We start from the raw sequence: 24,520 nt of genomic DNA, 5'->3' as shown, positions 1-24,520 counted from the left end.
CTTATAGGGGATATTCTGATACATTCCCAAAAAGTTCCTGTCTAAAGGCAGGGGATAGGATCAGATGATCCATTGCAATTCTGATTCTCTGTGAAGGCCCAGGCAAAGGTAGATTCACAAACTATTTTATATTCCTTTCCAGCTAAAGAACTTGATTGCATACAGCCAGCAGATCTCTAATAGGAAAAAGGAAATCAATTTCCTCAGAAGCTACATTGTCTGATGGAAGAGATATATCAAAACGCAAGCGTCATGTTGGTACCTGCTTTGTGTCTGTCAACAAAAAAAGGCATGCATTTCTTTTGAAAACAAATATTTTGTGGCCAGAACAACCTCGTTAAAATTTCACCACCTATTACTGGAAAGCCCAGGCTGGGTTTTTCATCCGGAATTTACCTCTGAATGGAACTGGCATGCTCCTGAGCTTGTGTGGGCATGCACAAGGAGTCCAGCTCCATTCCCGCTCAGATAGGCAGAAACCTTCGTCAGAGCTGCAAGTAGATGCATCTTCCAAGCTGTCTTCAAGTGCAGCCCCATGCAGAGCATACTGCTATAGTTAAATCTGCAGTTAACAGAGCTTGGATCACTGTGGCCAACTTAGCCCTATCCAGGGCAGGCTAGCTAACCAGCTAAAGATGGAAATAGGCACTCCAAGCAACCGAAGCCATCAATGCCTCAAGCAACATAGATGGACCAAAGCTACACACCTGTTCCTTCCTGGGGAGAGCAACCCCATGCAAAACTGCCCTTCTACCTACTTCTCAGAATCAAGATGCAGCACATCTTGTTCAGATTCAGTTTCAATTTATTAGCCCACATCCAGCCCATTACCATCTCCAAGCACCTTGCAAGCACCTGATTCTCCTTTTATTCAGATGGAATGGGTGTCATCGACAGACTGATGGCACATTACTCCCAATCCACTCTCAATTTTACCCGTGGACTGCCATCTGTCCAGATTTTAATTTGCTCTGAACTAATTTTAAGATGTATTTTAATTAATTGCCTGTTTTTATGTTCTTATCTTCTTTGTATACTGTTACAGGTAGGTAGCCGTGTTGGTCTGCCATAGTCGAAGAAGTGTGCATGCACATGAAAGCTCATACCAATAACAAACTTAGTTGGTCTCTAAGGTGCTACTGGAAGGATTTTTTTTTATTTTTTGTATACTGTGTTAGTTTTGTGATGTTAGCTGCCCTGAGCCTGGCTCCGGCCTGGGAGGACGGGGTACAAATAAAAAATTATCTATCTATCTATCTATCTATCTATCTATCTATCTATCTATCATCTATCTATCTATCTATCATCTATCTATCTATCTATCTATCATCTATCTATCTATCCCCTGTTGACATCTCCCAGTGTCTAGCATACAACTAGGAAGCAGTTGTGACTGGGCTTTCCCATTTCCTCAGTAGACTACCCCCATGAGTCAGGAACCAGGCGTGGGTGTTCATTAGTAAGGCACTTTTCTTTCCATGAGAGCTTCTGGCAGTCTCTTCTGCTGCTGACTATGCCTCCTTAACTTTCTTCGTTGTCTGGTCACTGTAGCTTTTAGCTCCCAGAACTAACACTGTAATTGTCACTATCTTTCTCCATACCCAGGATGGGAGACCCGCAATGTTTTTCTCTTCACTCAAAGTACCAAGACTGCAAGACTTTGCTACAGACCTGGACAACATATCAGCAAAGGCAGGGAGAAGCTGGGTATTATTCATGCCTTTGAGGATTTCTCTCAGAGCGGGCTTACTCTCCACTCCACACTACACCTGTAGTAATGGTGTACACAACATTTTTTACCTCAGCATTCTCTTCTGTAAAGCCAACATGAACGGATTCCCCCCTCCCTGCATTATCAAACCAGACTTGTGAATGCTCTCACCACATATCCTGCTAATTATTCAAAACATCCTGAAAAACATGCTGAGAAGCAAGTTGAGCTAGGAAGTGCTGTATTATGATCCAGACATGGGTTAGGAATGCTCACATAACCATGTCAACAAAATTCAGCCAATATATAAATTTACCTTTGCTTTATCTGATTAAAAAAACCGGGGATGGGGGTAGGAAAGCAATTCTCTGAGAGATCCCATGCATTCCATTTCAGGGGCAACTAATATCTGAAAATGTTTCTCAAGGAAAGCAATTCTCTGAGAGATCCCATGCATTCCATTTCAGGGGCAACTAATATCTGAAAATGTTTCTCAAGGAAAGCAATTCTCTGAGAGATCCCATGCATTCCATTTCAGGGGCAACTAATATCTGAAAATGTTTCTCAAGGAAAGCAATTCTCTGAGAGATCCCATGCATTCCATTTCAGGGGCAACTAATATCTGAAAATGTTTCTCAAGGAAAGCAATTCTCTGAGAGATCCCATGCATTCCATTTCAGGGGCAACTAATATCTGAAAATGTTTCTCACCTCCATAAGCCATTCTTAAATCACTGCCTAATAATACCTTGGTTGGTTAGAGTATGGAGCGTCTCCACCCCCATCGTTCTGCCCAGACACTGAGATCCAGCGCTAAGGGCCTTCTGGTGGTTCCCTCACTGTGAGAAGCCAAGTTACAGGGAACAAGGCAGAGGGCCTTCTCGGTAGCAGCGCCCGCCCTGTGTAACGCCCTCCCACCAGATGTCAAAGAGAAAAACAACTACCTGAGGTTTAGAAGACATTTGAAGACAGCCCTGTTTAGGGGAGTTTTTAATTACTGATGTTTTAATGTATTTTTAATCTCTGTTGGCAGCCTAGAGTGGCTGGGGAAACCCAGCCAGGTGGGCAGGGTACAAATAAATTATGATTATGATATGCCAAAGCTGACATTTCGATCCCCGTAAAGGACAGCTTCATATTCCTGATCCTCAGGGTCCCTTACAACTCAACAATTTCTATGACCGTGAGGGATAGCATCCAAACATCCAGTTTTACCATGTGATGAGATGATTATCACATGATTAAGATAATGTGCAGGGTTGGTCCAAGGCATTTTGTTGCCTGAGGCAAAGCAGCCCTCTCCCAATTTCACAGACAGAAAATAGCCGGGCTGGCAACAGAACAATATCTGCCATATCTGAGGGCAGCAGGGAAGCTTGCAGGAGAGTGGCACGCACAGCTCTGTCCTCCAGCCCCCTTACTACCACTCTCCAACCCCCAGCATCCGCTACTGAAGCAGTTGCCTCACTTTGTCTAATGGTAGGACCAGCCCTGATAGTCAATGAAGTAGTCTTTACTTAAGGCAGATTGAAAAATCCAGTTCTCCTCTGTGCATTTGCCACTTTCCATGCTTACAACTGCTTGCAGAGGTGAAAGATTTAAATGTGGCACCTCTTTTCATTAAACGCCATTCTATTCAAGAGCAGCAGAGAATTTATGATAATATATGTATGCATTTAAATACTGTGTGTACCACAAATGCTGACTGAGGAGTTTTCCCCCGAAAGAGTAAGCACTATGTATGTACAGTATTTTCCTAGTGCATTCAGCTTGCAAATTCAAACGGAGATGAATAACAATAGGCTGTACGTTTGCAATTCATGGGTTTTAAACTATTCTGTGAATTTATTTGCAAGTCTGATATTTTTTGTTGTTAATACACACCCACCTTACTATTATTTTTTAAGCACTCAAGGTACTAAGATACATTGTTTTTTGCTTACTCAAACTTGTACTGGTTCCATCCATAGACTAGGGGAGAGCAAATAAAATAAAATACCATTACATCATTCTGAAATGTAACTTTTAAAAATCCCTACCGCTCTGCTGGCTGCCTCAACCAGCTTAAGGGGCAAATGACACATGCAAAATATAAAGAAAGCTGCTACTTTTTGCAGAGATGTATGCTAAAAATGGTTACATATTGAAGAAATAAGCAGCAGTAGAAGAGGCTGTTGAAACTTTCCTTTATCTACTCCAGGTCCTCATCATCCACCCAGCTGCTTTTCCCCAAATGCAATGGTAAATCCACATCTGGAATCCCATGGGGTGAAAGCATATTGGGAGTAATTTGAAGCAGACAAATGGTTGGCGACAAAGAATTTAAGCACTCCTCCTCCCCTCCTCTGCTCTAAATTCTGTCCTTGCAAAGGACAGCCCACCTTTCAAATCACCTAAAGTCATTTTGAAGCCATGACTGTCAGGTCTTAAGATAATGGCCTTGTGGGACAAATCTGACCCCATAATGGGCAAAGATTAGGTCTTGGGCTGAATGTTCCACACCTCTCTGCTAGGAGATCTGGCCCTAGTAAAGTTCCAAAGACAACAAAAGCTGTAGCTTTGGATACAATCGCTTTGCAAGCATCACTTACCTTAATAGGTCCAGCACATGTAAGCTTCTGTCCTAGGGCATTTCAAAATCATGCTTGACAAAGCACAATGCCTAGCATCATACAGGTCCAGAATACTTCCCCGAGTCAGATTAATACAATTCATTTTATATTATCTATACAAATATGCACCCTTTCATATTATGCTTATTATATACATATACACACAATGTTCAGTTTAAACCGCGTGGGTGTTTTCAGGGAAGGATTTAAAAAGAAAACCTATATTGTCGATGTCCTACTGAGTTTCTCTACTGCAATGCATTGACTCACCCATGAAAACATTTCAGCATTATTTATTTATTATTATTGAAGCAATGACTCACTGACAGGGAATGTATTTTTAGGAATTTAAATAGTCCAGCTGTGAACAGCGAAGACTTAAGGCGGAGCCCACTTATTGCTTACTTGTAATATAAATTTTAACTAACTTCAGTTTTATATTACTGAAAAATTAATAGCAGGATGACATGTTGCCTCAGATACTGAATTATGTTTGTGGAAGCCACTGCCAAGCAGCTAGTTATTGACACTCTAGCCAGAGCAGTGACAGGGTTTCTCCTTAATATTTCATTCCGCTTGCATTATTTGTGGATTATGCTACATATGGGCTCCCTCCTTAATGGCACATTTCATATAGACACTGGGTAGTCATATAAAAGGGAAGAGGGCGTGCATACATTCTACAATGGTCTCTTCTCAAAGTTCATCTTTCTGAACTAAGAAATTTAATTGACAAGTGATATGCTCTGCTGATGCTTTGAGGATGGCATTTCCAAAAAGAGAGTGAAGTACTCCATTAACAGTTAAAACCAAAAAGTTGAAAGACATAGCAACATTTCTTTTGGAATTTGCAACCACGTGCAAAGTCCCTGCATCCAGTGTTAGAAATTAGGCAGGTGCAAGGCGCGTTTTGTGACTGGCACCGATCCAATTGCGACCATGTGGAGATCTGTGGGTGCTAGGTTGGTGTTTGGGGAAAGCAAAATGTCCCTTAGAGTGGGGTCTGAAATATTTCCGTGAAGCCTGAATTTGTTTTATTTTGGATTGTTTTATTGAATGTGTTAATGTGTTGTAAACTGCTTTGAGATTTGTTTTTTAAAATATAAAGCAGAACAGGAATGAAAATGAGGATGAGGATGATATTCCACTGTAAAATAACAAACGAAAAGAGGCACCTAGACATTCCATTGTGGTGACCGCAACCTATGTTTAAGGTGCCATTTATCAATTATATTACATAACTGAGTTTATATCACTGCCTTAAAATGTAAAGGTAAAGGACCTGACAGTTAAGTCCAGCCATGAATGACTCTGGGGTTGCAACGCTCATCTCGCTTTACTGGCCGAGGGATGTTTGTCTGCAGACAGTTTTTCCAGGTCATGTGGCCAGCATGACTAAGCCACTTCTGGCGAAACCAGAGCAGTGCACAGAAACGCTGTTTACCTTCCCGCCCGAGTCGTACCTATTCATTTACTTGCACTTTGGCGTGCTTTCAAACTGCTAGGTTGGCAGGAGCAGGGACCGGACAACGGGAGCTCACCCTGTCACAGGGATTCGAACCGCCGGCCTTCCGATCAGCAAGCCCAGGCTTAGTGGTTTACACCACAGTGCTGCCTGCATCCACCCAAGAGCAACAGCTTAAGGTCAACTACATGCTACTCTACAGCTGCACATAGCAAATTCCTGACAGCCCTTCTTTACAAAAAGTCCTCAGTTGAAGGAGACTCACATTAGAAAGGAACAAGGTGGGAAGGAAGTACCTGAACATTCCCCTGCCAGTCATTTTGCCCTAACAACTCTTAGATATCTCAGCTGAATTACCCACGGGTACCCAAACACATTGGGTCCTGTGTTTACCTTACAAAAAAAAATAGTTCTCAAGCTCCATGAGAATAAAAAGGCAAGGGTCTATGCCTGGCAGCTTGACACATTCCCCCCCCCCCCCATGAGAGCTCATGCTATTATTCCAAGCCTGGATAATGGTAGGAACTATTTTCAGGTCTCATGCTAAGCCTTGGGGAGGTTTAAAAAGCTGCAATACATCCCACTGCTTTCTAAGCCTCTCCAAAGTTCAACAGAAATACTTCCAAATTAAACAAAGGATGCTTTCTGTGCGGTACTTCAACTGTGGATATTTCTAAACTATTCTTTAAGTATCAGTAACACTTCGTAAAAATGGATGTTACAGCTACCTGACATAGTTGTGGGAGGCATGAATATGGGAAGGATGCTTGAATAAAGAAAGGTCTAAAAATAATGTGAAAAACAACAATGCCGAGCATATCACACTATCGCTTTCCATGTGCATAAAACTGCAGAAAAGGACTTCTCCACATTTCCCCCCTACCTATTTATACCATGCATGCACACTAATACAAGACTCTTCATTTGTTTATCATATTTGTATCCTGCTTTTCCAGGCAGGTTGTGTGGAGTTATCCAGTTTTATCCTTATAATGACCCTATGAGATAGATGAGGGTGAATGAGAGCAACTTGCCCAAAGGACTCCACTGAGCTCTATAGCTGAGTGGTCATCAGATCCCAAGTTTCCCTGGCCAAAGCCCAACACTTTTATCCACAACTACCCATTGGTCTTGTGGAAGATTCCACACACACCCATGATCCAGTTGTTCACAATGTTGGGTTCTACTGAAATAAACTGCATGCATTAAAAGTAAAACTATTTAGTACATCTAGTCAGCAATTTCTACTGAGCAACAGTTCTACTCCTTAGGGGATTTTAGGTGACCTAGAACATAGACAAAAATTGTACACTGCAGCAAAACATGGATAAGTAAGGGTGGCTATTAGAAAGCTGGCTTTGTATCAAAGTGCAAAGGAAGTTTGTGATTTTTTAATGACTTCAGAGCTTACCAAAGTACCAGAATGACAGTAACTAGTGTCTAGAATTCTTTATGCATTTACAAAGGCTGCCATGAACTGTGCGCTACCTCCACTGAAATACCCCACCCAGAATAGTAAGTGCCCACTTATCTGCTGCAACACGTAGACCTGCTTGAATCGCTATGAATATTCATTCGCATTTCAGATTAATTTACTACGCCACTGTCCATCCCTTTTGTGTTTGCCTCCTAGAAAAATCATATAGCGAGTACATTTTTACTGATGAAAATAACTACAGAAGCCAAATTCCTGCACTATGTGAATGCATGATTTATCAGAGCACTCAGTATTACACAACACAGAGCTCAAGTGTAGAATATCTGCAATCAGCCCCCAAATGCAGAATAATTGTTGAGTAAATCTAAATAACAAATGAACTGGGAAAAATTGTGAACTGCTTACAAATTCTTTAGGAATAGAAAAGAGGTTAAATTAGCTGTTCAGTTCCAATTATTCCTCTAGAATTTAAGTATTCGAAGCAAACTAGGACTAGTGTTCACTCCTAGACTGGAATGATATTTCAGTATTTTAAATTATCTTAGCACAGAGTATTGTAGTCTAAAGTCTTTGCATTATTTAACTACTATGGATAATAGAAATTTACTTTCCATTTGGGTTTTTTATTTCAATGCAAAAAAAAAAATTAGCATAGCATATATGATCAAAAACATCACTGGTTTCAAAAAGGTTGGACTGGAAAACTTTGAGTCAATCGTTCTCCCTGTGCTGAGGCCACAGCAGTTACCAAGGCTGGAGAAAGATGTGCTGCCAAAGGGTCTGTAAGTGTGAGGTGGGAAGACGTTCCAGAGTTCCTAACAGGGTTCATCAATATGGGACCCATGGGTGCCATGGAACAAAAGGGCTTGATTCGCCGGATTAGGAGTCCTAATTGCCAAAGGTGGCAGCCGTGCAGATATCCAGCCCCACCTGGTTGAGGCAGGTACAAATAGTGAAGGGCAATGTGGTCAGGAGGAAGATGGATGATGGACCAAACACTACTGAGGCTTCCCAAGGTTGGATCTGGTTGTGTATGTGGGTGAAGATCTGGTGGAGGGGAATTGTTACTTTGAAATTGTTCCTTTGGGGTTATTCCGTGGTGGTAGAGGGCTTTGTATTACTGTGTAAGAAGGTTTAAGGAGGTTTACTGTTTGAGAGGTTTTGTTTTTGTTACTGTTTAATGAGTTTGTCCTATTCTGTTGAAATAATAACATCTTTCCCCTCATATATTGACTACCAAAGAACATGCAGAGTTCATTGGCAAAACACTCTCTTGGCAGGGGCCACAAATTCTGAGTGTTGCTTTAAAAAAAGGTTAGGTCTCTAGCCACCCTAGAAAGAAAGTTATGAAGCAAAGTGCAAAACTACCCCTCTAAGAAATTTCTGTGAAATGAGCCCCTGCCCTAGAACAGCATCCTAAGAGTCAAGTGCAGCACCATCACCCTAACACTGGCATGCAGTTGCCCTACAAAACAGATCTAGCAAGGGAGAGAATGGAGCTGAAGAGTTTTTCTTCCGCATGCCTCCGAAAGGATGCCCTTTGGCTGCTGTACACATACTGTGCCAGCCTGTGTGCAAGCTTGATGCATGTAAACTGACTAACAGCAATACCAAATAGCACTAGGGATTTATTTCCCCCTTTCTCTCTCTACAGTATCTTGTAATTTTCTCCTTTCCGATGAAGCTTGAAAGAACCACTTAGTTGAAGTGGCATGCTGTGTAGAGTAAGCATGCCAAAGCGACAGAGTTTTCTCTTGGCTGTGCTCAGCTGACCAGCCTGGAATCATGTTCAGATTAACCATCATATTGGAGTTCAAGAGTTTTGTCCCATAACAAGATTAGCTAGTGGTGGGGCATTAAGGAAGGTGCAAAAGAAAGAAGAAAGCATGGCTTTCCCTTCAAGATGCCAGGTCATTTCCTTGCGCTTTCTAGGATGTTCTGTGCTATATTATTATTTATTTATTATTATTATTATTATTATTATTATTATTATTATTATTATTATTATTATTATTATTTATACCGTTATGACAGCAACTATTACTACTCTTTTAATTGGGTAGCTGTTGCTCCTGCCAACATAGCAGTTCGAAAGCATGTCAAAGTGCAAGTAGATAAATAGGGACCGCTCCGGCAGGAGGGTAAACGGCGTTTCCGTGCGCTGCTCTGGTTCACCAGAAGCGGCTTAGTCATGCTGGCCACATGACCCAGAAGCTGTACACCAGCTCCCTCAGCCAATAAAGCAAGATGAGCGCCGCAACCCCAGAGTTGGCCACAACTGGGCCTAATGGTCAAGGGTCCCTTTAGGAGACAGAGCACCTTAACCATTTCTTCTCTCACTTCATAGCACACTTCAATCAAAATAAAATATATGTTAAAGATGTCTTCTGGCGTATTGAATGTCAAACAGGTTTGAGGCCATGACTTAAATGTCTTTAAATCATTAGCCTATCTGCAGAGGGCAGATATGTTCTGGACTAGTCTTCTATAGTTATTATTTATTGAACTTATATAGTTAAGTTCTATATGGCAGCCAAATACTAAACACTGGCTCTAACTTGCAATAGCACCCATACCATTTAGCATAAGAAGAGTACAGTGAACGCTCGGGTCGCGAACGTGATCCGAGCAGGAGGTACGTTTGCAACCCGCAGCATTCGCAACCCGCAGCACCGTGTCTGCACATGTGTGGGTTGCGATTCGGTGCTTCTGTGCATGTGCAAAGAGCAATTTAGCGCTTCTGCGCATGCGTGACCACCGAAACCCAGAAGTAACCCATTCCGGTACTTCCGGGTTTTGGCCGGTCCATAACCCTAAAAAACACAACCTGAAGCATCTGTAACTTGAGGTATGACTGTACTACCCACTTGCAAATCCAACAGCCAGATCTTCTGGCCTATGGAAGTATGTGCAACTTTGTCACCTAGAAGTGAGTGCAGTCCGCAACACTGCATACCCTTAAATGTTGGGGCAGTAAATTGCAGCTCTCCTTCCACACATCCTTTAATCCATCCTATATGATATGTTATGTGCACCTGTAGTGGAAACTGCAATATTTCAATACTTTGGCAGCATACAGAATGGTTGTACCTGGCATTTTTGTTTTATATAAAACTTCTATGAGACAAAGACGGTTAATGATGAGCTTTGTTAATCCTCAATATTTTTACAATGCTCTCACAAATTAATGTGCTTCTGCATCACTGCTCTCTACTTCATGGAATTTGAGACCTATTCAAGTGCAAGTCATCAGCTCTTATTTCGACGCAGGTAAAAAGAGAACCTTTGCTATAACAAGCAGCAAGAGCCCTTGACTGCTACAGCAGAAATGCTTTGTTTTCCCCTGACCAAATCACTTAAGTACTTCTTAGCCATTACAAGTATGATGTACTACAATTAAGAAAAAGATCTTTTGAAGGTAGAGGTTAATTCAGTGAGGCCACCAAGTCATTTCAGTGTAGCCACAGAAGACAGCCTAAAAAATAGCATGGCTGGTTATTGCTGTTTTTGGACTATCTTGACTTGCCACTCAATACAGCTGAAATTGAACTAGTAAGTAAAGTGCCAAGATGGTTATGATATGGACCTCAGCTGCAGCTAAGGCATAAGTAGCAGAATCTTTAGGTTACAATGCATTTCTCCAGGGAGAGAAGACAAAATACATTGTTCAAACTAGCAGCCAAGCAAATTCTAATGCACTTAACGATGGTTTTGATACGCAGCCCAACAAACAGAAGACTGAAATCCTACACACATTTACTACTACTATCATTTATTCTTTATTACCTGCCCTTCACTGTAATGTTCTACGGAGGGGTTGTGCTACAAGTTTAGGGAAAGCTCTACCCTCAGATCCGGACTATCTGCTTTTATAGAACACCCACACCAAAGGACACAACACTCCAGAGTTCATTACTTTAAAAAAAAATCACACGAACACTGGATATTTTTCACAGGCGTGCAGAAGATGCTTTCCACCTCTTTGGCCCAAGTCACAATCAGCAATTCTAACACAAATATGCTTTGTTATGTGGATTAAGCTTGGTGCAAAGGAAAAGTCCCTCCTCCCCGCTAAGCATTAGAAAGAAATGAGAGTTGGCAGGAGGTTGTGTGTGTGTGTATCTGGCAGAATTTCTGGTGAAATGTTTGGCTTATTACACAGTTCTGCACATGAGATTTGTAAAACAAAAGAAACTGACGTAAACAGTTTTGTTTCTTCTCACACACATTGCAACTCCTGGATCGCTGCCAATAAGCCTAAGCCACATTCCAGGACAACCAAACGTTTCCTTCAATGTGGAGAACCAAGTGAAGGGTGTCTGTGGATAAACCACTCAGTGCTTACAAGAAGTCTTTGCAAATAATGTAAGGGCAGCCTGATAGATCAGACCAATGGCCCGTCTAGTCCAGCATCTTGTGGCCAACCAGATGCCTGTAGGATACCGGCAAGCAGGACTCGAGAATAATAGCACTCTCCCCTTCTGCAGTTCCTAGAAACTGGCATTCAGAAGCATACTGTATGGCCTCCAAAAAGAAATGCTTTTGCAGAACCTTGTGCGTGTCACCTGCAAACCATTACAAAGTCACTCCCTAATGATCCAAAAGCGCAGCTGGAAACCCCTTTAAGATTTTACATTCCAACTACGCATAGCCCTATAGATATGGGTTATATTCAAAGTAGCACTAAGTGCCAGTGTGGTGTAGTGGTTAAGAGCGGTAGTCTCGTAATCTGGGTAACCGGGTTCACTTCCCCGCTCCTCCACATGCAGCTGCTGGGTGACCTTGGGCCAGTCACACTTCTCTGAAGTCTCTCAGCCCCACTCACCTCACAGAGTGTTTGTTGTGGGGGAGGAAGGGAAAGGAGAATGTTAGCCGCTCCCTAGGGTAGTGATAAAGCGGGATGTCAAATCCAAACTCTTCTTCTTCTACCTCTTTGCGTAAGCAAAGCAACTTCTGCTTGTGCAAAAGGGGCTCTCTCCCCTCTCCTCCCTCCACTTGCCTGCTAAATCTGTTCTGGGTTTTCCCCCAACCAGAGCAAGTGAGAAGGGAGGGAGGTAAGTCCAAATGACCAAGCAGAAGTTGTTCCACAATTATTCCCGTAGTAACTGAATAAAGCCTGAGAGTGATCCTATTCAGAGTACACCCACTGATGTAAATAGACATAGCTAACTTAGGTTCATTAATTTCAATAGGTCTACTCTTTTGTAGGACTTGGCTCACTACAGCCCTGAGAAAGAATCAACGGCAACCTCATTTTGCAACAGAAATACTAGTTATTGTTCCTGATAATAATTACTTTTAAGCTAATGATCTGTTTAGCCAACATGGAGCCGGTCAATGAAATACAAGCAACAGCTACTATGCCGCTCACTGTCATCTTCATGCTATCACACACACATGAGTTGCAGTATGCTGTACGTGCTTAGTGGTGGTCTAGCATCACAATGCTCTTAGTTTATGTGAATTCTCAGAAAACAGACTGGTGTTATACTATGCCCACAGGATATTTGGTTAACTAAGTGCTACTTCACAGGACACAGAAACCAGCAAGTCAGGCCTTTCTTTCACCATGTGTACATACCACACGGAGCCACAATTAGCCCTGAGACTGGATCCACACACAATGTACATGTAGAATGCACACAGAAAAGAAAACTCAAACTTATAGCATTCCCTCAAGCAATCAGCTGCACTGTAGCTACGCTTGAAATATGTACACTGTGATGGCCAAACTTAGCCCTCCAGCTGTTTTGGGACTACAATTCCCATCATCCCTGACCACTAGTCCTGTTAGCTAGGGATGATGGGAGTTGTAGTCCCAAAACAGCTGGAGGGCAATGTTTGGCCATCACTGCACTAACTGATAGTATGTGAAGCAGCTCCAATGAGAGATAGCTGAATGTATTTATGTAAAAGTATTGTTTACTTGTAAAAAAAAAAAAAAAATCATTGCCATGAACTGAAGGGAGAAAAAACCATGCACTTTAACACTTCTAAGAGAGACAAATTCCTCTCGCAAACATCTGTATAACCTTTGTTCATACATGGAAGCAGCAATGAAAAGTGAAGGCAGATATTAATAGCCTGATCCTGGGCTCTTTCTGCTTGTACCATAACAGATTCACCAGGAGGCAGAAAGGACTTTAAATGTAATAGATAATGAATATGCAATCATTTGGAGGGGGGCATGTCATTTCCCTCCCCCCCCCCAAAAAAAGGAAGGTTTTTCAATAAATATATGTAAGCTGATTTAAAAAATAAAATAAAATACTTACCAAAACTCCATTCTTTGTGGTAGTCTCACGGTATGTAAAGTTGCAAACAGCCCAGGCTAGGTAATATGTGGACATGAGCGGAGTCTGTGAAAAGTGATCCGTAACCCATCCATCTTCTTCAAAAACAGAAGTTTCCACAGGCATATTGGACAAAGATAAATAGGTTGCTTGATGTTTGATGCTGATTTTGAACGTGGCCTTGTAGATGGGCTCATCAAAGCAAGGAAAGGCTTTTCTGGCATGGGTAGGAGAGAACTGTGTAACTGCAAGAAACCTGAAGACAAAAAAGATGAAAGAAACACTGATTTCTATTCAGATCTTAATGCAAAGATAGCTGGTAAAATAGTGAAATGTACAAGGGAGGAAACTGCAGTGTGATATACAAAATAAAGTCACTATGAAGCATTCCCCAACAATGTTAGTTTTTATTTTCAGCTAAATTCTTCTGCTTGCTTCAGTCTGCAAGGAGCAGCCCTTGAGAAAGGATGTTGGCATTAAATAAATACTGAAGCACTAGATATAGTATTTATTTATTTATGTTGACATTTAAACCTCAAACCAACAGAACATCAGCCAGTATTAACCCCTACAAAGCAAAACAAATAACTACTGCTGCGTCAGTGATTTAATTACCCTCAGGGAAATCTCTAGGGCCTTCAGCGCTGACAGGGTACACTGGCTTCTTAGGGCCATATATAAAGTATTCTTGCTTAAGAAGGCTTTGGAGAGTCATTATTTCCAAAAGTTGACGATACCTGTAAATCTCAGTAACACCTTCCCAAGCAATTGAGTATAGCGGCAAAATTGTGTACTGCAAGTAATGAAAGTATCCAAAGCAAATATCTAAACAGCAGCAGATTGACATGATTGCATACAAATCCGTTTTATTTCAGAATAAATTTCCATGAAGGGGGAGGGGAGATAAATGTTTTAGCATTTTAAGTACAAATTCTAACGTAATCCGCTTCTGCAGTCTCATTATCAGAGGAGGCAGGTGAAGGAGCCATAAAAGCCTGTTGCAGCTGAATGCTCCCCCCACCCCCACACATCTACCTGCCCTGAGAAGGACCCTGGAGATTTGTAAGTGTTTACTGTGGGGGGTTTTAAAATGTATTTTGTTATTACAAAAGCACCTTGGGAATACTGTATCTATATCCTGAAAGATGAGATATAAATAATTGCAATCACTAAGTTATTTTTTTAATTCATTACTATTGCAGAGTTGAATTGCAGAAGGGGGCAAATCATGGCTCTACCAGTAACAATTTCCTAACACTGCTAACATTAATAAAACAAATCTCCGTTAAGAAAAAAATGAGGGCAGTTATATAAAATTATTGACCCAGTTCAAACACAATGCTAAATGTAAGAAAATAACCAGCAGCAAACCTCAGGCTTGCGCCCCCTCCTCCCCCTTAAATGTTTCTACTTTAGAATAAACTGCAGTTTCCTATTACGTCTGAACTCAGAAAATTGTGGCTTATTCTAAATGTGGTTCACTCATACAAATCGAGATGAAGTGCTCGTTTCAGATCCTAGTTTGTTAACTAACCAGAAACAGACGAAACCACAATTCCCAATTCAGATATACAGTCGTACCTTGGTTTTTGAACAGCTTAGTTCTCGAACGTTTTGGCTCCCAAACATCACAAACCCGGAAGTGAGTGTTCTGGTTTGCGAACTTCCGCAGCTTCCTGCAGCCAATCAGAAGCTGTGCTTTGGTTTCCGAACGTTTTGGAAGTTGAATGGACTTCCAGAATGGATTCCGTTCGACTTCCAAGGTACAACTGTAATGGAGAACCGTGGTTTATTCAGCACCAACAGTGGAAGTGACCAATGCCATTGTCTCATGTGTGAGAGGGAATGTGCAAGCCCAGGGCTGTCCGTGTCATTATGTGAACGCTGAAGGTATTATCCTACTATGTAAAAGTCTGGGAAATGTGGACATGGCTATCAGTATCACAGCACTCTGACCATGATTAAAATATGGTTAGGGATACTGACTTGCTCAAGATTACCTTTTAGTCCTCTGTCATTTTCTACTTTTTCTTCCTGGATGAGTTAGATATAAAAGACACACTGTGTCTGAGTTCAGTGTCCTTCATCCTTAAATCTGAATGTCTAATGGGCAAAAAGCATCTATCTTACTTTATTTTTTTTTAACACTGTAATTTGCATTGAAGTGCATTGAAGGCACTATTCCATTTGCAACATTCTATCACTGTCTTAAATTAACAAGATACTATACTATTAATTGTTAGTTTTCAAGCAATGCATTTCCTATCTGAACTACGAAGTTTCACAAGGTGAAAAGCCTCTGTTAAAACCAGTTTTATTCTCAATGTCTGAAAAGGCTTTCCACACTTCCACTTGCCCTGTCTCTTCCCCCCAGGAAAACATGATCTCTACTGCTGAATTGGAGCAAACATCCATTGGGTTTGCTCCGGATTGACCTTTGCTCTGATTTAGCACTAAAGAACAGGTTTTCCATGGGGAAACTGTGGGGCAATGGCAAAACTGCTTAGACCTGTGCATAACAAGGCTTGGGACAAGTGGAAAACAGCTTGGACTTGTGCTTTCTAGGCATGGGACAAGTGGAAGTGTGGGTGAGCCCTTAGATTACTCAGATTTCTGTTATTGGTATTTTGCTCTATCAAAAACGGAACTTTTGGGTATGTATTAATAAATAGGCAAAGCAAAACTTTACCTAAAGGTTTCTTACCTTCTTGAACTATATTTCTGAAGGCCTTATTCAACTTTTCAGTATGTTACTTGTTGACTATCAATCTCAAGTGAACATTCAGCATCACTGGGAATCTAAACCACCTTGTTTGGGTCCATTCACTAAGAAATCATTGGTAGAACCATTGTGATAAAAGCTAGCACTGCTACCGCTGTTATCCTAACCTTACTTAGCAGTTAGTCCCACTGATTTCAATAGGGTCTACTTCTGAGTAGACATGTATAAAATTGAATGTTTAAGTTGTCTTTCAAAATTAATTTTCATAAATTCAGCAACATATGGTAGTAAAATACATATTCTAACATTGTTTCACATTTAATCTATTTGTAGTCTAAAAGGCAATGGAATCAATGGGCTTATGCCCAAACAGGCAAAAATGCAAACGTTTGACTTACTTTAAATCTACAGTGAGATACGAGGCATGCTTTTTGTCTTTAATTATTTAGGACTGGAACCGAAGTTTAGCTAGTGATAAATTCAGTTTTATGAAAGTTCTTAAAATGCAATTTTCAGTCCTCAAAGCATTATACTAAAACACACATGCCAGAGACCAATGATTTCTTTGCATTAACTTCCCGACAAGTAACAAATGTTTATGTCACATCTGTTACATTCATGAAAACGCAATACGATCTCATCTGCAATGTCCCAATACTGCATGAAAGTAAAGGAGAAATAAAAAAAAATCACAGCTAGTGGGCACATTGGGGTTCTGAATACATGGTGACTTCAACATGAGGTAATGTGCTCTGGAAGACATACTACAGGCCCTAACTATCAAAAAATCATTTATCAGAAAAGTACAATTAAATCAATTTTAACTGTCATGCTATAATCCTGCATGTGCAGTACAATCCTATGCATGCTTACTCAGAAATAAATCCCACTGACTTCAACAGGACTTACTCCTGGATAAGTATATACAGGATGGCAGTCTGTTGCTCACACATAAAAACTTACACACACATAAACTGATGACAGGATTTAATCTTAAATGTGTAATTATAGTTATAAAAGACTTGCAGGTTGGCTTCTTTGCGTACAGATGACTGTAATTTGCAACTATCTTAATTCTACCTCTTCTATTAAAATATAGACATGTTTTCTCAACAACTTGTCTATTTTGACACCTTGGGGGATATGAGGGGGGAAAGGAAATCAAGCAGTTAGGTGGAAGGAAATGTTGCGCTCTAGCAAAAACTTATGTTCTGGCACAAGGGGTGGGTGGGTGGGTGTCTGTATATATATGAATAAGCAATTCATTTCTCCACTAAAGGTGAAATAACCTGAGAGGCAAAATTTAGCATTTCTATGGCGCCATAGTCTTATAGAGAGATTTATGACTTTTGACTATAAAATCAAGGGCTCCTGCTTTGCTTAAGGTGAGTGCTCTGCCCTACTTAGGAAAAGGTTAGTACAACTTTCCATGAAATTGCATTGTCAGGCCTCAGAGAATAAGATTGTTTGCTCCAATGTACAAAGCAAGTAAAATGTTTCAATTCTGCTACATTGTAAAACTATCAAAGTTTTACAATATGTTTCAGGTCTGCTGCAAAAATCTATCAAACAACTTAAGTAAACTTTTGTCTGTGTTAATTTAGCATTCTGATTACTAATTACTTCAACTATCTTATAACACCATAGCAGTTATTAAATAATGTTAGCTTCAAACCATCTTTTGGCAAAGTACTACCAAGTTGCCACACTTTCTGGACTCGTGGAAAAGAATTCTAAATCATGGTGCTCTATAAAACTTTTCACATTTCAGAAAGGAAAACCATGCAGCAGGGAATTCTAATACAACTGGAAAAAAAAGGACTGTATGTGAGTTGTCATGCTTTTAGTTAATTTATCTCTGGACAATGGAGACTATGTTTTAATTGCAATGTAAAGACTTTATGCTGTAAAATTTATGTACTAAATATACTGATCTATTAAAATTTTGCTACATTTCTTTTCTTCTTGTTGTATTTCACAGTTAACCAACATCTGAAAATAATACAAGTAAATGCTCTATATCTTAGTGGTGAGGCGATATACTATTATGCTAATAAACCACTTAGAAAAGTTTCTGAGAAAGACTGTTTATATCTTCCCCACTCTGATCTTCATGCAATAAAAGATTCGACATAGTAGCACCTTCCCTGAAACTTAACTCTGCAAAGAAAACATTTTATATCAGCCATTATGGTGGATTAGACAAAATCCTAACATGGACCATGATTATAACACTGAGTTTTTAATATATATGTAATAACATTAGAATGCTTAAAGATGAGGCTATTGGCATAACTGAGTAGAAAGACAGTCTTCTTACTTTCTGGGTGCCAATTGCTTAAGTAAACCATTTGCTCAGCAGGGACTCTCAAAGAAATGATGAGGTTTACAGAATAAGATTCTGTGGTTGGATTTTCAATGACAAGCAGTTTAAAAATAAATTCAGTATAGATCTCTGCTAACAAAGCTAGCAGGAAACCAGCCTTGCTTCCTTTAAACTAGAGCGTAGCTTTCCATGTTTGATTTGCTGCATGAATAAAAACCCTAAGCCTGCACTTACACAGACTTGTGTGTATGTGGTGTCTCCCAACCAGAAGAGGCACAAAGCTCTCAGAGTTGCCTCAAACTCTGTTAATAAAACCCAGCCAGAAGGCAAACAGGTGAAAAGTCTCTTTAAGTCCCCTTCTTATGAAAGGAAAGCCAGTTCTATGAATTCTGTTTACATTTCTACAAATAATGTGAATCAGATCCATGTTACAATATTTGATTACATTCGGCTCTTAGTGTACATTACTATTTTGTTGGAGAGCTCAAAGTTAAAACACGCCTGTCCCTCTGACTGTAGCATATGATGAAAAGTTGCTGATTCATGTATTCTTTGATATGTAAGTTCATATAAGCAGAGCCAGATAAACACTTAAGGGACTTTAAAATGCAGACTCTAGGTTTCGTCTTAGTTGATTAAGGGGCAAAGCACCCATTTAACCCAGGCAGAGAAGCCCCAACTCCCCCTTCTCACTTGCTCTTGGGAGGGTGGGATCTGCACATGGCAGAGAAGCAACTGCTTAACCCACCTCCCACCAGCGACTCTTCAGCTGAAGCTTCCATCTTCTGCTACTGCTCCCCCAGCCCCTACCCCAGCCCCCACCTTGCAAACACAGGTTCCAAATGCCACATGTGCAGTCCACCAGGGCTTCTTTAAACATGGCTTTACAGTAACACAAAGTTGGCACCTAAGTTGTCAGGTTACTGCAGTGATCTGCTTTTAGAATCTTACACGCATCACAAAATATATCTTCAATACACTATGGTTCAAGTAGCCTATTTTGTGGGAAGTCCCTCATTAGTAACTTAAAACTTTAAGTTCTCCAAATCTACCTTTTTTTAAGTTTAGGGTTTTTTTTTTTAAAAAAAGAGCATTGTTCTTCCATTTTTATCAGTTTTTCTGTTTGTTGATTGTACCAATGAGAGAAAGTGAAGAGTGTCTATCTGAGAGAGAGAAAAATAAGGGGATTAAATGTGGTGGGAGGAAATTACGCTGAAGTGCAGGAGAAAGTGGCAACGCTAGTCAAGTACTGATTTTCTAGAATCCTGAATGCCAGCTGCAAGTGGTTCTCTCAGTATCATATCATAGATGTTGCCCGGTGCCTAGACAAATCAGCTTATCAGGTGATCCAAAATGAGAAATCCTGCCTTTCATGCTTTTGTAAAAGCCAGTGCCACCCACACCATGGGAGAATTAACTATGCAGGACTGCCTGCTTTTTATTCGTGGTTCTTCCCAGGGCAAGTCTCTCTGATGTACTATGAATTCCTCTGCTCTGACATTGCCTTCCTGCGACACAAAAGGAGGGGCAGCGGCATGGGGACCCCAGCATGCAAAGGCAGGTGCAGAAGAATAAAAGGAGAGCCCTGGTGGCCTTTCTATGTGATTGCCACATCCCAGGAGACCTTATCTCTTTGTATCTCAGAATCAAAACATCTTAAAGGGCAGAAGTGTCAGCTGTAAGATCTATAACATAAAGAGTCCGGTAAGTCTATAAGGGAGATCCAACATTTTGCTCTTCCTGCCTCCAGATTGCAGGGTCCTAGCTTCCCACCACTATCTACCTCTCTTCTGGCAAGGAAGTTAAGAGATATATATGTACTTTAAAAGCCAGTGAGTAAATAAATATCACATCTGTGGGATGAGTTTTAGATGCACACATAGGAACCTAGCAAGCCTAAATATAGAATGTGGGGAGGATAGCATTTAAGTTATGATGGGGAAAACTTTTGCAAAAGTATCCTTTTCTGAGATGCTCAGAAAATCCATTCCCCAGGGACAGTCATAAAAAAACCTACTCTCTTAAATAAAGGGAGTGGGGCTTTAATGAAAACTCCGGATTGACAATAAAGCTGTTGTGGATATCAGGAGAGGAAAAGGGGGCGGCTCCTATGGTTTCCATTTTTATAGGGAATAAATCGGGGAACGGGGATATCCCTTATGGATGGTATCTGGGACAAATGGATTCGTGCGCTGAGTCAACACAGGCAAGGAAATACTGTAGTGGTAGCAGGACCAGGGATCAAAGGGTGGGAGCGGGGTGCCTACCTTCTCTCGCCGTAGAGCACGTAGGAGCTCCGGAAGAAGCCCAGCAGCTCGTTCTCGATGGGCGCGCTGTAGATGATCTTGAGGTTGTAACTTCTGTGCGCCTCCAGGCTCCGGTTGAGGACGACCACGAAGACCTGCGTCTGCGGGTAGAGGAAGAAGCTGGAGACGCGCAGGGCTCCGGCCAGCCGGTCCTCGGCCACGCGGGCCGCCTCGACGTGCATGCGGTGCGCGTGCAGCACGATGTAGCGCGTGGCGTTGAGGCACTCGACCTGCACGTTGACCTCGCCGCTGAAGGTGAAGTTCTCCATGAAGGCGCTCAGCATCAGGTTGTAGTGCAGGGGGCGCAAGTGCCCGGGCAGGCGCAGCTGCGTCCAGGGCGGCTGCTCCCGGCGCCTCTGCCACTCCTCCTCCTCCGCCGCCGCCTCTTCCCCTCCAGGCGCCTCCGATTCCACTCCTCCGCGGCCAGGGGGCTCCCCGGCGCTGGGATGGTTGCGGCGGGCACTTCCTGCCGAGGCGGCGGCTGCCGCTGCTGCTGCTCCTGCCGGGACGCTCCGGTTGCCCGCCCTGCCTGCTGGGCCGTCCGCGTCCCCGCCGCTGCTGCTGCTGCACTCCTCGATGCGCACGCTGAGCAGCACGGCGATCATGGTGACCACGAGCAGCGCCAGGATGGAGATGGCGAAGCCCAGCACGAGGCGCTTGTGCACCGTGATGTGGCGCTCCGTGGTGCGCGGCCGCACGGCCGCCGCGTCCGCCCACTGGCCCGAGAGCCCCCTGCTGCCGTTCCTCAGCGCCGCGTCCTCCTCGATCATCATGGGCGTCAAGGAGAAGCTCGCCTCCCGCTTCTCGGCCAGGGACATCAGAGGAGCCACAGGGACGGCTCCTCCTGCGCCGGGGCTGCCGCCGCCGCCGCCCCCCGCCGGGGCCGGGAAGGCATGGGAGAAGCTCCCGAGGAGAGCAGCCAAGGCGGGAAAAAGGACTGAGAAGCACCTCGGGAAGAAAGCTCGCCCGCCTGCCTGCTTGCTTGCCCTCCTGTTCTTTCTCTCTTTCCCACCCCGCCTGCTCTCTCTCTTCCTCCTCCTCCTCTTCTTCTCGCTCGCTGTTGCCGCAGCCGCTGCGGGTGTCACTTTGCGAGGAGCCCCATCGCACTCCCTAAGAGCCGCCCCGGCGGCCGAGGGAAGCCTCCTCCTGGCGCCCCATGTGGGAGGAAGGCGGGAAAAGGGGGCGGGGGGAGGGGCCGCCGCCGGACCCCCCGCGGAGCGCGGATTGGGCAGCGCCGAGCTCCACTCTTCAGGGCGCCCGGTGCGCTCCGCTCAACAGGGCGCCGCCGCGACGCCTCGCTGCCATCGCCGCCCTCAGCGAGCGCAACTCTTCCCTTCCGTGCGCGGCGGGCGGCTGAGGACGAGGGCAGGCGAGGAGAGCGGGCGGGCGGGGACTCCGGTTCCTGGCGTCCTTTCGGCGTTCCCTTCACACTCTCGCCGCCCCAAACTCTCCTCGCCTTGCCGGGTCCTCTGGTTGGCTTCGCTCTCTCGCCTCGCCGGGTCTTTTTTTGTTTTGGTTTTTCCCCCCTCAGCAGTTCGCGCCCAGGTTATCGCAGAGGGAAGGACGATGAGGAGGAGAAGCAGAAGCAGCTGCTGCAGCTGAGAGACAGAGAGAGAGAAGGATTGTTGTGGAAGGAAGACGCCGGCGACGCCAACTCCTTGTCTCCAAGCGGCTCCCAAGCACCTGCAGGCAGCACAAAGTCTCTCCTCGGCACCGCTTTGCGCACTTCGGAAGACCTGGCGAGGCTCCCGAGCCCGGACAGCGAGCGAGCGGCTCTTGCTGGCGTGCGCGCCTCTCGGCGAGTGAGGAGGAGAGAGCGCGAGGCGGTGGCTTTGTAGCTGGCGGTCCCGCGCTCGGCTGCTCGCTCGAGGTCTGTGGGTTGGGAACTACCCACAGCTCTCTAGAGAGAACTGACAGAGCTCCTGTCGGGAGAGAGAGGGGAAGGGGGAGCGCGCGGGCGAGTGTGTGTGTGTGTGTGTGTGTGTGTCTAACTAACCAAACCGCACGAACCACTTTAAAGGGGTTTTGCCAAGCTGAGCAAATCCCAGGAGAAGGCACAAAGAGCGAGAGGTTAGAGAGCTTTCCTCGGGGCGCTCGCGCCCGGCGCGCAGTGTGAATGAAGTCGCTTCGGGCAACAGGACGAGACACTCTCTGGAGATCTGCGGCTCCTTCCCCAAGTCATCACTCTTCTTCTGGGCGATGGGTCGGGAGGAGCTTCGCCGTTTCCAGCGAAGATGTGTGTTTCTTCCAGCCGGGCTCCCGAGTCCATGGAAGGCTTCCAGGCTGATGATGACAGACAGCCTCTCTTTTTTGGCAGATCCTGCTCTTATGATCTGGCAAGTGTGAGATTATAAATCCGCCTCGCCGCCGCAGGATTTGCCGGGATTCTATGTAAACGAATCTGTTCTCCACATAAATATTGAACATGTACAGGGTATATAGTCTGTGCTCGATATACTTTAGGGGGGTTGAATGGCTGGCTGTTTCTGAATGGCAGGAGGAAACGTCGGGGGCGATGCATGCCTTGCAGGAAACTGAAGTACACTTGCCTTACTCTGAGGGCATTATCAAAAGTTGCCCTGAGGACCCCGTTGTCATGTGGCCAAGACAGGCATCTGTTTCAAGTATCTCCAAATCGGTCAACACTTGATAATGCCTGATTGGTCAGTCATTCACTTCTCCTAACCCTAGCTGCGGCTGCCTGACCAGATGCCTCCTGACTCAAGGCAGGACAACAACAACAAAACAACTTACTTATACCCCACCCATCTGACTGGGTGGCACAAGCCATTCTGGGCAGCTTCCAACATAAAAAAACACAGCAAACCATCATACATTAAAAATCTTCTACCTATCCCAATGGGCCAGTGTCCTTATGGTTCAAGCAGCACTGCTTGGGTTGGATCATGCAAAGACGATACCTGACCAATGCCTCCCTTGAACATTTTGCCTACTTTCTCCCACCTTGAAGCTGCAAAGCCACTCAGAGTGACACTGACACAGCTGATGATGCCCCTTAACAACAGTGACAACACTGCTGAGAAATTTATTGTCATCAGAACATCTCAATCATCACACACCAGACAGATTTCGTTCCATTTTTAAGTGAGTCACTTGACTGATCTGTTTACTTCTTGTTTCCAGCCAAAATGTACTTATGTGAGGAAAGCAGTTCATCATAAGCACGGGGCACAATTTTGTACACCAGGCTGAAAACCTGAAGTGGTTTCCCATGAACAGTTTCCCATACGGACACACCTTTATTATTATTGTTACTACCATGTAGAGCACTTGCAACCTGTTCTTGAGGCTCCCGGAGCTGCTTACATACAATCAGTTAAAACAAGACCGTCCCTGTCTGAAACCTTGGGAGTCTAAAAGTCACAACGCAAAAGGAGAAGGAGACAAGAGACGAGGAACCAAGACTGGAAGTAAAGAGGCTCAGTACAAGTTTACCGATTGTTTGAATTAGATTGAAGTCTCAGCACAAATAGGCACAATGTTTCGATGCTTATTAATATCAGAACAATACTTAAGGTTAGGTAGGCAAGTGCAGGTGGTGATTAATCGCATGCTCCTCCTTAAGAGAACTACTTGAGTTCTTAAGATGGCCTTTAAAATTTTATGCATACAGAAGTATGTTTTCTG

At 43.4% G+C, this 24,520-nt stretch overlaps 1 protein-coding gene across 2 annotated transcripts in view; it reads right to left on the bottom strand.

Annotated features, from left to right (window-relative positions):
- The window catches only part of TRHDE (thyrotropin releasing hormone degrading enzyme), a 192,239-nt gene extending 168,629 nt beyond the window's left edge, over nt 1-23,610 (bottom strand). The window contains exons 1-2 of one of the 2 annotated variants that reach the window (XM_083399501.1): nt 20,834-23,610; nt 13,501-13,774 (exon numbers count right to left, since the gene is read on the bottom strand). In XM_083399501.1, the coding sequence (XP_083255627.1) occupies nt 13,501-13,774; nt 20,834-21,690 (1,131 nt within the window). In that variant the 5' untranslated portion in view covers nt 21,691-23,610. The remainder of the gene's footprint in view (nt 1-13,500; nt 13,775-20,833) is intronic. The other variant, XM_083399500.1, reaches the window with a different exon arrangement.
- Nucleotides 23,611-24,520: the final 910 nt, after the last annotated feature.

Source organism: Podarcis tiliguerta (assembly GCF_965153285.1).
Source record: "Podarcis tiliguerta genome assembly, chromosome: 10".
Lineage (NCBI taxonomy): Eukaryota > Metazoa > Chordata > Lepidosauria > Squamata > Lacertidae > Podarcis > Podarcis tiliguerta.
The sequence above is the reverse complement of the archived record's forward strand: the minus strand, read 5'-3'. Positions and strand labels throughout refer to the sequence as shown.